This window comes from Coregonus clupeaformis, chromosome 6 (genome assembly GCF_020615455.1).
Source record: "Coregonus clupeaformis isolate EN_2021a chromosome 6, ASM2061545v1, whole genome shotgun sequence".
Taxonomy (NCBI): domain Eukaryota; kingdom Metazoa; phylum Chordata; class Actinopteri; order Salmoniformes; family Salmonidae; genus Coregonus; species Coregonus clupeaformis.
In genome coordinates this window covers 32,467,230-32,482,229 of record NC_059197.1, presented here as the reverse complement: position 1 = coordinate 32,482,229, position 15,000 = coordinate 32,467,230, and the positions used below count along the sequence as shown (strand labels likewise).

General features: G+C 43.6%; 1 protein-coding gene across 3 annotated transcripts in view; it reads right to left on the bottom strand.

Annotated features, from left to right (window-relative positions):
* Positions 1 to 15,000, bottom strand: part of LOC121567809 (metabotropic glutamate receptor 5) — a 93,284-nt gene that overhangs the window by 10,924 nt on the left and 67,360 nt on the right. For 2 of the 3 annotated variants that reach the window (XM_045220169.1, XM_045220177.1), the window contains exons 7-11: positions 7,900 to 8,135; positions 3,429 to 3,550; positions 3,080 to 3,204; positions 624 to 792; positions 288 to 414 (exon numbers count right to left, since the gene is read on the bottom strand). In XM_045220169.1, coding sequence (XP_045076104.1) covers positions 288 to 414; positions 624 to 792; positions 3,080 to 3,204; positions 3,429 to 3,550; positions 7,900 to 8,135 — 779 coding nt within the window. Of the gene's footprint in view, positions 1 to 287; positions 415 to 623; positions 793 to 3,079; positions 3,205 to 3,428; positions 3,563 to 7,899; positions 8,136 to 15,000 lie in introns of all 3 variants that reach the window. The other variant, XM_041878108.2, reaches the window with a different exon arrangement.

The window sequence follows — 15,000 nt, the reverse complement described above, 5'->3', positions numbered from 1 at the left end:
GTCAATTGTACAATTGAAAAAACATCATTATGTAACTGTCCCCATATTTCATGTTTTTCTTTCTTTGTGTGTGTTTGTGTGCGCGTGCATGCGTTAGTGCATGCGTTTGTGTGTATGTGTTTCCAGGATGTGTGAATGAATCAGTCTGTGGTGTTAACCTGTGTGAGGGCGTTTGATCAGCCAGGCTGAAGATTTTCATTTAGAGACTTCCAAGAGCAAAGAGGCCAATCCATACACCCTGTGTGTGTGTGTGTGTGTGTGTGTGTGTGTGTGTGTGTATGTCTCACCTGTGAGGTGGAAGGTGGGCCAGGAGCCCAGGTCACAGGCTCGGCAGGTGTACTCATCGAACACAAACTCATTCTCCTTGCAGGGAGTGCAGGTCCAGCAGCAGCTCACCTCTCCTTTACGGATCACCTGGAGGACACACCAGAAAAACACCCTCATCCGCTCAGGAAAAACACACCAATCAGAATGCTGCAAAAATACTATCTTGGAGAGAATGCACCAATTAGATGGAGACATCAACAGAGATAATCTGGAAGGGTCCTTGTCATTGCCAGCCTTTCACCTCCCCCCTTCCTCCCCCCTTCCTCCCCCCTGAGCATACATAGGGTGCGTTTCACCTTTATCTGTCCCTTGTCACAGGGTTCGCTGCAGACTGATTTGATGATGGTGTCCTTGCTGGCCCAGATTTCATCATCATCGATCTTCAGCCCACTGTTGTCCCAGCTCCCTACGTTAATGTAGTCATAGTAGTCCTTCCCCATCTTCTTAAAGTTCATGATCTCATATCTGACGCACACACACACAGACACACACACACACACACACACACAGACACACACACAGGAGTCAGTGCCTCTGAATCTATTGATAGATACATACTAAGGTACAGAGATACACCATATATACACAAAAGTATGTGGGTTAGGGTTAGCCCTTCAAATTAGTGGATTTGGCTACTTCAGCCACACCCGTTGCTGACAGGTGTATAACATCGAGCACACAGCCATGCAATCTCCATAGACAAACATTGGCAGTAGAATGGCCTTACTGAAGAGCTCAGTGACTTTCAACGTGGCACCGTCATAGGATGCCACCTTTCCAACAAGTCAGTTCGTCAAATTTCTGCCTTGCTAGAGCTGCCCCGGTCAACTCTAAGTGCTGTTATTGTGAAGTGGAAACATCTATGAGCAATAACGGCTCAGCCTCGAAGTGGTAGGCCACACAAGCTCACAGAACGGGACCGCCGAGTGCTGAAAATCGTCAGTCCACGGTTGCAACACTCACTACCGAGTTCCAAACTGCCTCTGGAAGTCAGTACAAGAACTGTTCGTCGGGAGCTTCATGAAATGGGTTTCCATGGCCGAGCAGCCGCACACACACCTAAGATCACCATGCACAATGCCAAGCGTCGGCTGGAGTGGTGTAAAGCTCGCCGTCATCGGACTCTGGAGCAGTGGAAACGCGTTCTCTTGAGTGATGGGGGGGGGGAGATGTTTGACGAGCAGGTATCCACATACTTTTGGTCAAGTAGTGTACAGTGGCTTGCGAAAGTATTCACCCCCCTTGGCATTTTTCCTATTTTGTTGCCTTACAACCTGGAATTAAAATGAATTCTTGGGGGGTTTGTATCATTTGATTTACTTCATGCCTACCACTTTGAAGATGCAAAATATTTGTTCTTGTGAAACTGAAAACTTGAGCATGCATAACTCTTCACCCCCCACAAAGTCAATACTTTGTAGAGCCACCTTTTGCAGCAATTACAGCTGCAAGTTTCTTGGGGTATGTCTCTATAAGCTTGGCACATCTAGCCACTGGGATCTTTGCCCATTCTTCAAGACAAAACTGCTCCAGCTCCTTCAAGTTGGATGGGTTCCGCTGATGTACAGCAATCTTTAAGTCATACCACAGATTCTCAATTGGATTGAGGTCTGGGCTTTGACTAGGCCATTCAAAGACATTTAAATGTTTCCCCTTAAACCACTAGAGTGTTGCTTTAGCAGTATGCTTAGGGTCATTGTCCTGCTGGAAGGTGAACCTCCGTCCCAGTCTCAAATCTCTGGAAGACTGAAACAGGTTTCCCTCAAGAATTTCCCTGTATTTAGCGCCATTCATCATTCCTTCAATTCTGACCAGTTTCCCAGTCCCTGCCAATGAAAAACCATTGATGAGAGGTGTTGGGTTTGCGCCAGACATAGCGTTTTCCTTGATGGCCAAAAAGCTCAATTTTTGTCTCATCTGACCAGAGTACCTTCTTCCATATGTTTGGGGAGTCTCCCACATGGCTTTTGGTGAACACCAAAAGTGTTTGCTTATTTTTTTCTTTAGGCTTTTTTCTGGCCACTCTTCCGTAAAGCCCAGCTCTGTGGAGTATACGGCTTAAAGTGGTTCTATGGACAGACACTCCAATCTCCACAGTGGAGCTTTGCAGCTCCTTCAGGGTTATCTTTGGTCTCTTTGTTGTCTCTCCGATTAATGCCCTCCTTGCCTGGTACGTGAGTTTTGGAGGGCGGCCCTCTCTTGGAAGGTTTGTTGTGGTGCCATATTCTGTACTTCTCCACAACTTTGTCCCTGACCTGTTTGGAGAGCTCCTTGGTCTTCATGGTGCCGCTTGCTTGGTGGTGCCAATTGCTTAGTGGTGTTGCAGACTCTGGGGCCTTTCAGAACAGGTGTATATATACTGAGATCATGTGACAGATCATGTGACACTTAAGATTGCACACAGGTGGACTTTAATTAACTAATTATGTGACTTCTGAAGGTAATTGGTTGCACCAGATCTTATTTAGGGGCTTCATAGCAAAGGGGGTGAATACATATGCACGCACCACTTTTCCGTTATTTATTTTTTCGAATTTTTTGAAACAAGTAATTTTTTTCATTTCACTACACCAATTTGGACTATTTTGTGTATGTCCATTACATGAAATCCAAATAAAAACGCCAAGGGGGATGAATACTTTTGCAAGGCACTGTGTATGGAATGAGCTCATCACAGCCAGGCGACTCACTGCTCTTGTTATTTACGATGTCCTATTTAGACACACACACACACACACACACACATACATACCGGCCAGGTGAGTCTCCGTTCTCGTCAAACAGGATGCCCTCTCCAGACACGCCTGTGAAGTTGGTCTTCATCAGGAAGTCTAGCAGTGTAGCGCCATCTATAGGTCGCATTGCATCACACAGCCCCTGGATCACCATCATCATCAACATCATCATCAACATCATCATCATCATCACTGATCAAACTTTAAAAATTAAAAAATTAAAAACATCATCAACACCATCACCACCACATCATCATCATCATCGTCATCATCATCTCAATAACAATATGAGCAATCCCAACTATAATCAACTATAACAGTGACAGTGGGGTTGTGTTTAGTCCAGTCCAGTCCAGTAGCACCCACCTGGTAGCCTGGGCAGAGGGAGCGCTGCATGTTATGGAGCCCATAGGCCATGGAGTAGATGGCATTGATCACAAAGCCCATCTTAGTGTCCTGGGCATACTGCTGTCGCAATGACTCCCGCTCTGGGAGAGAACCAGAGAGGAGAAACACAGGAAAAGAGAGGAAGATGGAGGGAGGGGGGGAGATGGGAAGATGGAGGGAGGGGGAGATGGAGGGAGAGAACCAGAGAGGAGAAACACCGAAAAAGAGAGGAAGATGGAGGGAGAGGGGGAGATGGAGGGAAAAAGAAAGAAAACGATCAGACCAACCTGAATCTAATAACCTGTTCTGCCTTTATGAAACACCACCTGCTTTTTTTGAACTTCAAACACCCTCTCTTCTCGTCTCCTCCCACACACCTCTCCTCTCTAGCCGTGGTTACACCTTGCTTTAACATGTGGTTGTCGTCATCTGATCAAGATGATCCAAGACTTGTTGCGTCTACACATGGTAATAAAAACGTGTCTCTGATCTGCCCACTTCGTCCGTATCCCTCCCTGTATGCAAATTAATCCAACCTGCCTTGGACCTCCCATTATGACACAAGCTGTATAAATCGACAGAAAACAGCACACTTTTATAGTCAATAGTTTTGTACTATCATCATTACAACCTACTTTTGTAATCCAACGATTTAAGACTGTCCCTAATAGGCTACTGTCCCTAATTGGCTACTGTCCCTAATTGGCTTCTGCCCCTAATTGGCTACTGTCCCTAATTGGCTACTGTCCCTAATAGGCTCTTTTACGCCTACTACGTTAAGCTACTGTCCCGATAACCTAGACCTGGCCACAGCCAGACAAATAAATATTCAGAGAATCTCTCCCATCCCTAAAAAAGTCATCACACAAACGAGCTGAGTATCTGGATGTGTTTACAAAATACAATTACTGCACAGCATGAATACAAATGCCACTTAAGCCCTAATGCACACAGTAAAAACAGGAACAGGTTAAGTTACAGAGTAGGCTACAAAGTGCGCAACACATTATCCAAACAGGTCTGGACAGGGTTGTTCTTTACACATGGATGTTTACATACGTTGTCTTTATATTATTGTAATCTTGTATTGTAAATAAGCTTTAGTATAGTCCTAAACAGTACCAAAAAAAAAAAAACGACATGCTGGGGGAACGATCGTGGTTTAGTTTCCTGAAAATCATTGATCAGTGAAAATTCGCTAACGGAACCCAATTACATTTTCTGGGAACCTTTAAAGAACTCAGAAAGACTGTTCTGTCAACATTATTGCAACATCAAAGGAATGTTTTGTATACCCTGATACAAACAGTTGAATGTCAGCACAACTGGATAGTTTTAGTGTTTTGGGAACCTATCAGTTGTCATATCTCCACAATGTTACCACAGCCTAAGGAAATGTGTTAGACATTTTTAAAGAACATAAAACAATTGTTCTGGGAACATTCTTTAAACATCAGGTGAATATTTTTTGCACCCTAAAAGAAACATTGTATTATCATCCACACAACTAGACAGTTTTGTGTTTTCAGAACATATCTTTTGTGATGTGCCCACAATGTTCCCACCAGACTTTTCCCACAACCTAAAGAAACATTCTGGGAACCTTTAAAGAACAGATAAAATGTGTTCTCAGAACGTTCTTGCAACATCAGGTGAATGTTTTATAGAAACATTGTACAATCATTAGCATGACTGGACAGTTTTTGTGTTATAAGAACATTTGCCGCAAACGAACAAATGTTCTGGGAACTTTCACAGATCCAATGTTGGTTTGCTGGGAAAACATTACTGGTACGTTGTGTGATTACATTACCTAGAAACCTAATGAGAACTTTTGGGAAATGTTCTATGGTGGTTGTTAACAGATGTTATGCACAACATTTTAGTGAATGTTAGGAGAAAATTCCACAGGGGGGAGGAGGTAGTGACAAAACCTTGTATAAAATATGTTGAATTTGTACCTTTGAAACAACGTCAGATCTTCAACGTTATACCCACTATCAGAAAAAAAACTATAGGCTAGGCAGCACCTCCTACTAAAAAGTTTATATATCTACAGCTATCCATTTGGTCTCCCATCTAGGGTTTTAACCAAGCTTTGATATTTGTCACTGACTAATACCAATGTGCTGTCATTAGAATGATTATCACATGATCTCTTAATAACTCAATAGATCCACTGTTGCTTTCGAAGTCATTCCAAAGCGTAGGTTTAACAGCGGAAAGGAAATGTAACCATACTCTATAAATCATATATCATCAATAATACTATTTAGGCCTGTATAGCATTTGCGAAGTCATCAACAGCTATTGTTTCAATTCAACCCAGGGTTCAACTAAAAATAGACAATACATATAGGCCTAGGGTTTCAAGATTTGGTTGATGTCAAATTTAATCTTCAAGTTAATAATGAATATGTTGGATTCACGTCTCAATTTCAACCAAAAATCTAAGTTGAAGAATAGGACTAAATCAAATTAAACTTTATTTAAGGTGCATTTAAAGTTTGATTTGATTTAGTCCTATTTTTTTACTTAGATTTTTGGTTGAGATGGAGACATGAATCCAACATATCAATTATTAATTTGTAGACAAACTGGAATTTCTCCTTCAAATGTTGATATTTGGTTGCGTTGACAAACACAATTCAATAACACTTTTGTAATACAGTAAATAGCCTATTCATGTATTGACAAGGTAGCCCTTTTCTGCAGTCAAATGACTAATGTTATTAATAAACATTATTTCTATGTCAAACGGTTTTGTTATATTTCAGTCTTCTGTGATGTATATCAAGTCTAAAGGTACAGGGGAACATTATGTCACGCCCTGGCTCTGGGGACAATGTTATGTTGAGCCAGGGTGTGTATTCTATGTTTGATTTTCTATGTTGGGCTGAGTGACTCCCAATCAGAGGCAACGAGTGACAGCTGGTTGTCTCTGATTGGGAGCCATATTTAACTATCGGTCTTTTCACTTTGTGTTGTGGTTTCTTGTTCCGTGTTGGTTTGTTTTTTGTAACCAAGGACGTCACGTTTCGTTGTTTTGATCGTGTGATCTTGATAAAATAAATATGTTTGCTTTCAACGCTGCGCCTTGGTCCTCTCCCTCCTTAGACAATCGTGACACATTAGACCTCCACATTATACCTTGATCTAAAGGTACAGGGGAACATTAGACCTCCACATTATACCTTGATCTAAAGGTACAGGGGAACATTAGGCCAACACATTATACCTTGATCTAAAGGCACAGGGGAACATTAGTCCAACACATTATACCTTGATCTAAAGGTACAGGGGAACATTAGGCCAACACATTATACCTTGATCTAAAGGTACAGGGGAACATTAGGCCAACACATTATACCTTGATCTAAAGGTACAGGGGAACGTTAGGCCAACACATTATACCTTGATCTAAAGATACGTGGGAACAGGAGAACACCTTTTCTCTATTCGGGATGCCCATTTTATTCAGAGCTGGACGTGGTATGGGACAGTGGCATCCGGCCACAGTGACAATAGGCTGTTGGTTTCTAATGAAGACCAGGATCAACCATGACGTTTGCCAAATGTATACACTTTCGTGGTCCGGATTTGTTTCAACGTCAAGGATGTCCGTACAAGATGCATTATCGACCACTTCCTGAGGTGAACAACAGATCACAATGCGTCTTTTGATTGTCTACACCTGTCGACAAATGTGGGCACAATCAGAATGTGGACAAGATCAGGACAACGGACGCATGTCAGAACCAGGTATAAACAGGGCTTCTGTCACATCTTGTTCAGTTCATTACACTTCCCCCTTTTTCATTAGTATACATGAGTCACTTTGAAGCAATCACACTGGCAGTTTTACATATGAATGGTGAGAGATGGAGAGAGAGAGAGAGAGAGAGAGAGAGAGAGAAAGAAAGAGGGAGAGAGAGCGAGAGAGAGAAAGAAAGAGAGAGAAAGAGAGAGAGCGAGAGAGAGAGAGAGAGAGAGAGGGAGAGAGAGAGAGAGAGAGAGAGAGAGAGAGACTTTAGGACACAAAGGAGATGTTCCAGGTGTATTGGAAGGAGGGGGGGGATGAGCTAAAGCTGCATCATATTAGTTCTGGAGAAACATGGCTATGTGATGCCTCTGTGATTAGCATAACTATAGCACTGCATGAAAGTACACACACACACACAACGTTCCCAGCTGAATATGCAGATATATGAATGAACAGATAGAGGAGTGAATGTGGCGGCAGGCTGAATGAAAGAGCCTCCTTGTCCAGCTGTGTTGAACAGACTGGTCAGATCTAAGACCTCCGCTCCTGCCTGACATCCTACAATCATATCTCTCCATTCTCTACTTCATAGCTACATCCTTTGATGTCATCACTGATATCAACAAACACACCTGGTTTCCAGAACTGTGTGTGCGTGTGTGTGTGTGTGTACGTGTGTATACTCACTGTTGCAGGTGCGGTTGTACTTGGGGCTCTCCTGTGGGTGTCCCTTCAGCCTACAGTGGAAGCGGTGTTGCCAGAACTCAGGGAACCATGGGTTTCTCAGGTTGTTGTCCGGCCGCAGCTTCAGGAAGTACTCATCAAACCACTTCACATCAGCTGACTGCAGCTTGATGGTGATTCCCCCCGCCGCCTCGCGCACGTACCCATCTGTCACATCGTACCGGTCCGCCCAGCCATCACTGAGACAGGGGACACAGAAGTTAGAAACGATTAATTAACGTTGAAGGGATTTTAGAGGAACGTTAGAAACATAACGTAGTCACTGGAAAACAGGAACATTGGTCTTTGGTTCTGGAAGTGATGTGTCTGTTCCAAACACAAGGCCTAAAGGTGTCCACTGGAAAACAGGAACATTGGTCTTTGGTTCTGGAAGTGATGTGTCTGTTCCAAACACAAGGCCTAAAGGTGTCCACTGGAAAACAGGAACATTGGTCTTTGGTTCTGGAAGTGATGTGTCTGTTCCAAACACAAGGCCTAAAGGTGTCCACTGGAAAACAGGAACATTGGTCTTTGGTTCTGGAAGTGATGTGTCTGTTCCATACACAAGGCCTAAAGGGGTCCACTGGAAAACAGGAACATTGGTCTTTGGTTCTGGAAGTGATGTGTCTGTTCCATACACAAGGCCTAAAGGTGTCCACTGGAAAACAGGAACATTGGTCTTTGGTTCTGGAAGTGATGTGTCTGTTCCATACACAAGGCCTAAAGGTGTCCACTGGAAAACAGGAACATTGGTCTTTGGTTCTGGAAGTGATGTGTCTGTTCCAAACACAAGGCCTAAAGGTGTCCACTGGAAAACAGGAACATTGGTATTTGGTTCAGGGAGTGATGTGTCTGTTCCAAACACAAGGCCTAAAGGTGTCCACTGGAAAACAGGAACATTGGTCTTTGGTTCTGGAAGTGATGTGTCTGTTCCATACACAAGGCCTAAAGGGGTCCACTGGAAAACAGGAACATTGGTCTTTGGTTCAGGAAGTGATGTGTCTGTTCCAAACACAAGGCCTAAAGGGGTCCACTGGAAAACAGGAACATTGGTCTTTGGTTCTGGAAGTGATGTGTCTGTTCCATACACAAGGCCTAAAGGGGTCCACTGGAAAACAGAAACATTGGTCTTTGGTTCTGGAAGTGATGTGTCTGTTCCATACACAAGGCCTAAAGGTGTCCACTGGAAAACAGGAACATTGGTCTTTGGTTCAGGAAGTGATGTGTCTGTTCCAAACACAAGGCCTAAAGGTGTCCACTGGAAAACAGGAACATTGGTCTTTGGTTCTGGAAGTGATGTGTCTGTTCCATACACAAGGCCTAAAGGGGTCCACTGGAAAACAGGAACATTGGTCTTTGGTTCAGGAAGTGATGTGTCTGTTCCATACACAAGGCCTAAAGGGGTCCACTGGAAAACAGGAACATTGGTCTTTGGTTCAGGAAGTGATGTGTCTGTTCCAAACACAAGGCCTAAAGGGGTCCACTGGAAAACAGGAACATTGGTCTTTGGTTCAGGAAGTGATGTGTCTGTTCCAAACACAAGGCCTAAAGGGGTCCACTGGAAAACAGGAACATTGGTCTTTGGTTCAGGAAGTGATGTGTCTGTTCCATACACAAGGCCTAAAAGGGGTCCACTGGAAAACAGGAACATTGGTCTTTGGTTCAGGAAGTGATGTGTCTGTTCCATACACAAGACCTAAAGGTGTCCACTGGAAAACAGGAACATTGGTCTTTGGTTCAGGAAGTGATGTGTCTGTTCCATACACAAGGCCTAAAGGGGTCCACTGGAAAACAGGAACATTGGTCTTTGGTTCAGGAAGTGATGTGTCTGTTCCATACACAAGGCCTAAAGGTGTCCACTGGAAAACAGGAACATTGGTCTTTGGTTCAGGAAGTGATGTGTCTGTTCCATACACAAGGCCTAAAGGTGTCCACTGGAAAACAGGAACATTGGTCTTTGGTTCTGGAAGTGATGTGTCTGTTCCATACACAAGGCCTAAAGGTGTCCACTGGAAAACAGGAACATTGGTCTTTGGTTCAGGAAGTGATGTGTCTGTTCCAAACACAAGGCCTAAAGGTGTCCACTGGAAAACAGGAACATTGGTCTTTGGTTCTGGAAGTGATGTGTCTGTTCCATACACAAGGCCTAAAGGTGTCCACTGGAAAACAGGAACATTGGTCTTTGGTTCAGGAAGTTATGTGTCTGTTCCATACACAAGGCCTAAAGGGGTCCACTGGAAAACAGGAACATTGGTCTTTGGTTCAGGAAGTGATGTGTCTGTTCCATACACAAGGCCTAAAGGGGTCCACTGGAAAACAGGAACATTGGTCTTTGGTTCAGGAAGTGATGTGTCTGTTCCATACACAAGGCCTAAAGGGGTCCACTGGAAAACAGGAACATTGGTCTTTGGTTCAGGAAGTGATGTGTCTGTTCCATACACAAGGCCTAAAGGTGTCCACTGGAAAACAGGAACATTGGTCTTTGGTTCAGGAAGTGATGTGTCTGTTCCATACACAAGGCCTAAAGGGGTCCACTGGAAAACAGGAACATTGGTCTTTGGTTCTGGAAGTGATGTGTCTGTTCCATACACAAGGCCTAAAGGGGTCCACTGGAAAACAGGAACATTGGTCTTTGGTTCAGGAAGTGATGTGTCTGTTCCAAACACAAGGCCTAAAGGGGTCCACTGGAAAACAGGAACATTGGTCTTTGGTTCTGGAAGTGATGTGTCTGTTCCAAACACAAGGCCTAAAGGTGTCCACTGGAAAACAGGAACATTGGTCTTTGGTTCTGGAAGTGATGTGTCTGTTCCATACACAAGGCCTAAAGGTGTCCACTGGAAAACAGGAACATTGGTCTTTGGTTCAGGAAGTGATGTGTCTGTTCCATACACAAGGCCTAAAGGGGTCCACTGGTTGGCGTCTTTGGTTGTTTATGTGCGTCTGTACTCTGTCGTCATTTTCTGCTGACGCAATTCTTTATCTGTGTGTTGAAGTTGAAATAGAAATTGGAGAGTGACAACTTTTTATTTTGTTGCATTTCAGAGAATTTGCTCTCCTTTTGTGTCAGACAGAAACCATCATAATAATAACCAGTCTAAAACCTGAAAACAGCTAGATGGCCTATTCACAAAGCAGAGCTCCTGAATGGTTCTCATCACTGGTCCCAAAACTGTAACCATGAGTGAAAAGCAGAAGCGAGTGGTTGATGGAGGAGGCAGGAGGGGTAACCAACGGTAACTTCACTATTCACCAGCAGAAACACTGTATATGTGTGTGTGTTTACTATTCTTGTGGACCAGAAGTCCCCACAAGAATAGTAAACAAACAAAAATGTGACTAACTGGGGACATTTTGTTAGTCCCCACAAGATCAAATGCTATTTCTAGGGGGTTTAGGGTTATGGTTAGAATTGTGTGTCCCCAAAAGCTTAGCTGTACAAAACTGTGTGTGTGTGTGTGTGTGTGTGTGTGTGTGTGTGTGTGTGTGTGTGTGTGTGTGTGTGTGTGTGTGTGTGTGTGTGTGTGTCTCACCTCAAGGACACACACATAGAATATAGATGGAGAGAGATGGAGAGAGATGGAGGGAGATGGAGAGAGATGGAGAGAGATGGAGCGAGATGGAGGGAGATGGAGAGAGATGGAGGGAGATGGAGGGAGATGGAGAGAGATGGAGAGAGATGGAGAGAGAGAAACAAAGATTTTTTATTTTATTATGATTGAAATCCCATTTTAATCTAATCTTTGACAAAACACACACACACAAACACACACACACACACACACAGACAGACAAGCCAAGGCCACAGAGATAATCTAGGTCAAATGCTATTTTGGCTCACAGCCTGACTGCCAGGCCCTCCCAAACAACAACAACAACTTCTCATAGACAGACTCCTGCCAGACTCCTACCCCTCCAACACACACACACACATACGGAAACTTACACACACACACACACATTGACAACCATCGGAGGGGAGGAAAGAGGGAGGGGCTGAAGGGTATGGGTATGCATATGTGCTTGGATGGTGGGCAGTGTGGGCCTATAGTTTAGCAAGGTGGCCAGATGGCATGTTTGTGGGCATGCTGACCAGAGCCCAGTCCTGACTATGGCAGATCTATAGAACATGAGGGTGAAACCACATGAATGGCAATGCCAGTCTCTATGATATAGCACTGTCACAATCCAGTTCGACAGATGGAGGAGAAGGGAGAGAGGTGGATGGTAGAGAGAGAGAGGGGGGGAGAGAGAGAGAGAGAGAGAGAGAGAGAGAGAGAGAGAGAGAGAGGGTGGAGGAAAGAGAGAGAGGGGGAGAGAGAGAGAGAGAGGGGGGGAGGAAAGAGAGAGAGGAGGGGAAAGAGAGAGCGAGAGGGAGGAGGTAAGAGAGAGAGAGAGAGAGAAGGGGAAAGAGAGAGGGGGGGGAAGAGAGAGAGAAGGGGGGGAGAGAGAGAGAGGGGGGGAGAGAGAATAGAGAATAGAGATATCACAGGACCATTGTGTAGGCTAGTCCAATAGTCCAAGCTGAGCATGTATATAATGTATGTCATGTAGTCTACTCATTCCATCCAGTAAATTATATTCCTTCATAATTCTACATGTGTTCTTACTGTACACGATCACTAACTGTTCTTTCAGTGTTCTGTGAATCAAGCGACATCCCCAAGCTTCAAGGGTTCAATGGAATGGACTGTATGTGTGTGTTCTGTGCAATCCATGAGGCATTGTATTTCTCACTGCTCTCTCTCACTCTCTTTCCTTTGTTCTAGTAAAGGACACAGAGGCATGAGGGGGAGAGATACAGCTACTCTGACCAGCCAGGTCACCCGTGATACAAGTCAGTATTCGACGTCCATCCTTTTTTGAGGACATTGGGAGATTACGTGGAAACCGGCCTGTTACCTTCAAGTAGGAATCTGCCTCTGATTCAAAAGGTTGCAAATTTGAAGCATCTGCCTCTGATTCAAAAGGTTGCAAGTTTGAATCCAGCAATAGAACGTTTTTGTTTTAAGCCTATCCCAAACCTTAACCCTTACCTTAACCATTCAGAGTCAATGCCTAACCTTAAAAATTCAGAGTTAATGCCTAAACTTGAAATTTGACGTTTGGAACAACTTAGAAATGTGATGTTTGAGAAACATGGATGAACGTCTAATTCTGACGTGAGACTGTGAGAGCTGGTTGATTCTGACAGTTCCTCTTCTGTGAGTGTGTATAGCAAAGCATATGGCTTGTTACAGAACATTGACTCACACACATAGTCCTCACCAGTCCTCACGTGTCCCTGTGTGTTCTAAGATATACTGCACAGAAAATAGGAGGCATCTTCCACACTACGTAATGGACTCACACACACACACAAACACATGTACACACTCCCACAAACACACTAACACACACACACACATGCATGATCTGTTGTTATTTTACTGCTGCTCTTTAATTATTTGTTACTTTTATTTCTTATTATTTTGTTATTTAATGTTTTGTTGGTATTTTTTTGGTATTCTTTCTTAAAATTGCATTGTCTGTTAAGGGCTTATAAGTAAGCATTTCACTGTAAGGTCTACACCTTTTTGTATTCGGCGCATGTGACAAATACAATTTTATTTTATTTTATTTTGTAACACTGCAATTGGATCGACCTGCTCCCCCTTTTCCACTCCCTCTCTTGTTCTCTCTCTCTCTCTCTCTCTCTCTCCCTCTCTTGTTCTCTCTCTCTCTTGTTCTCTCTCTCTCTCTCTCTCTCTCTCCCTTTCTCCATCTTTCTCCTCACTTCATCATGCCATCCTGGCTCTCTGATCCCCCAGAGAACAAAAACTCATTTTCTGAAACGGCAGTCCTCCAAACTACACCCTGATTGGAGACTGGAGGTGTCTCTCTCTCTCTCTCTCTCTCTCTCTCTCTCTCTCTCTCTCTCTCTCTCTCTCCTCTCTCTCTCTCTCTCTGTCTCTCTCTCTCCCTCTCTCTCTCTCTCTCTCTCTCTCTCTCTCTCTCTCTCTCTGTCTCTCTCTCTCCCTCTCTCTCTCTCTCTCTCTCTCTCTCTCTCTCCCTCTCCCTCTCTCTCTCTCTCTCTCTCTCTCTCTCTCTCTCTCTCTTGCTCTCTCTCTTGCTCTCTCTCTCTCGTTCTCTCTCTCTCTTTCTCTCTTTCTCTCTTTCTTTCTTTCTTTCTGTTTTTATATCTCAAACGTATGTTAACATTGCCAAAGCAAGTGAAATAGATAATAAACAAAAGTGAAATATACAATAAAAAATGTACAGTAAACATTACACTCACAAAAGAATAAAGACATTTCAAATGTCATATTATGGCTGTATACAGTGTTACAGTCAGGTCCATAAGTATTTGGACAGTGACACAATTTGCATCATTTTGGCTTTGTATGCCACAACAATGGATTTGAAAGGAATCAATCAAGATGTGCTTTAAGTGTAGACTTTCATCTTTAATTTAAGGGTTTTCTCCAAATTATTGTATAAACCGTGTAGGAATTACAACCATTTTTATACATAGCCCCCCAATGTTAGGGGCTCAAAAGTAATTGGACAAACTAACATAATCATAAATTAAATTGTGCGTTTTAATACTTGGTTGCAAATCCTTTGCAGTCAATGGAGATGCTCTGCCTTTACTGCAGCTGTCTTCAGTTCCTGCTTGTTCTTGGAGCGTTTTGCATTCAGCAAGTGAAATGCATGCTCAATTGGATTCAGGTCAGGTGATTGACTTGGACATTGCAGAACATTCCACTTCTTCGCCTTAAAAAAGTATTGGGTTGCTTTCTCAGTATGCTTCGGGTCATTGTCCATCTGCTCCGTGAGGCGCCGTCCAATGAGTTTTGAAGCATTTGGCTGAATCTGAGCAGATAATACAGCCCTAAACAATTCAGAATTCATCCCGCTGCTTTTGTCAGCAGTCACATCATCAATAAATACAAGGGAACCAGTTCCATTGGCAGCCATACATGCCCACGCCATAACACTACCTCCACCATGCTTCACCGATGAGGTGGTATGCTTCGGATCATGAGCAGTTCCTTCCCTTCTCCATACTCTTCTCTTCCCATCATT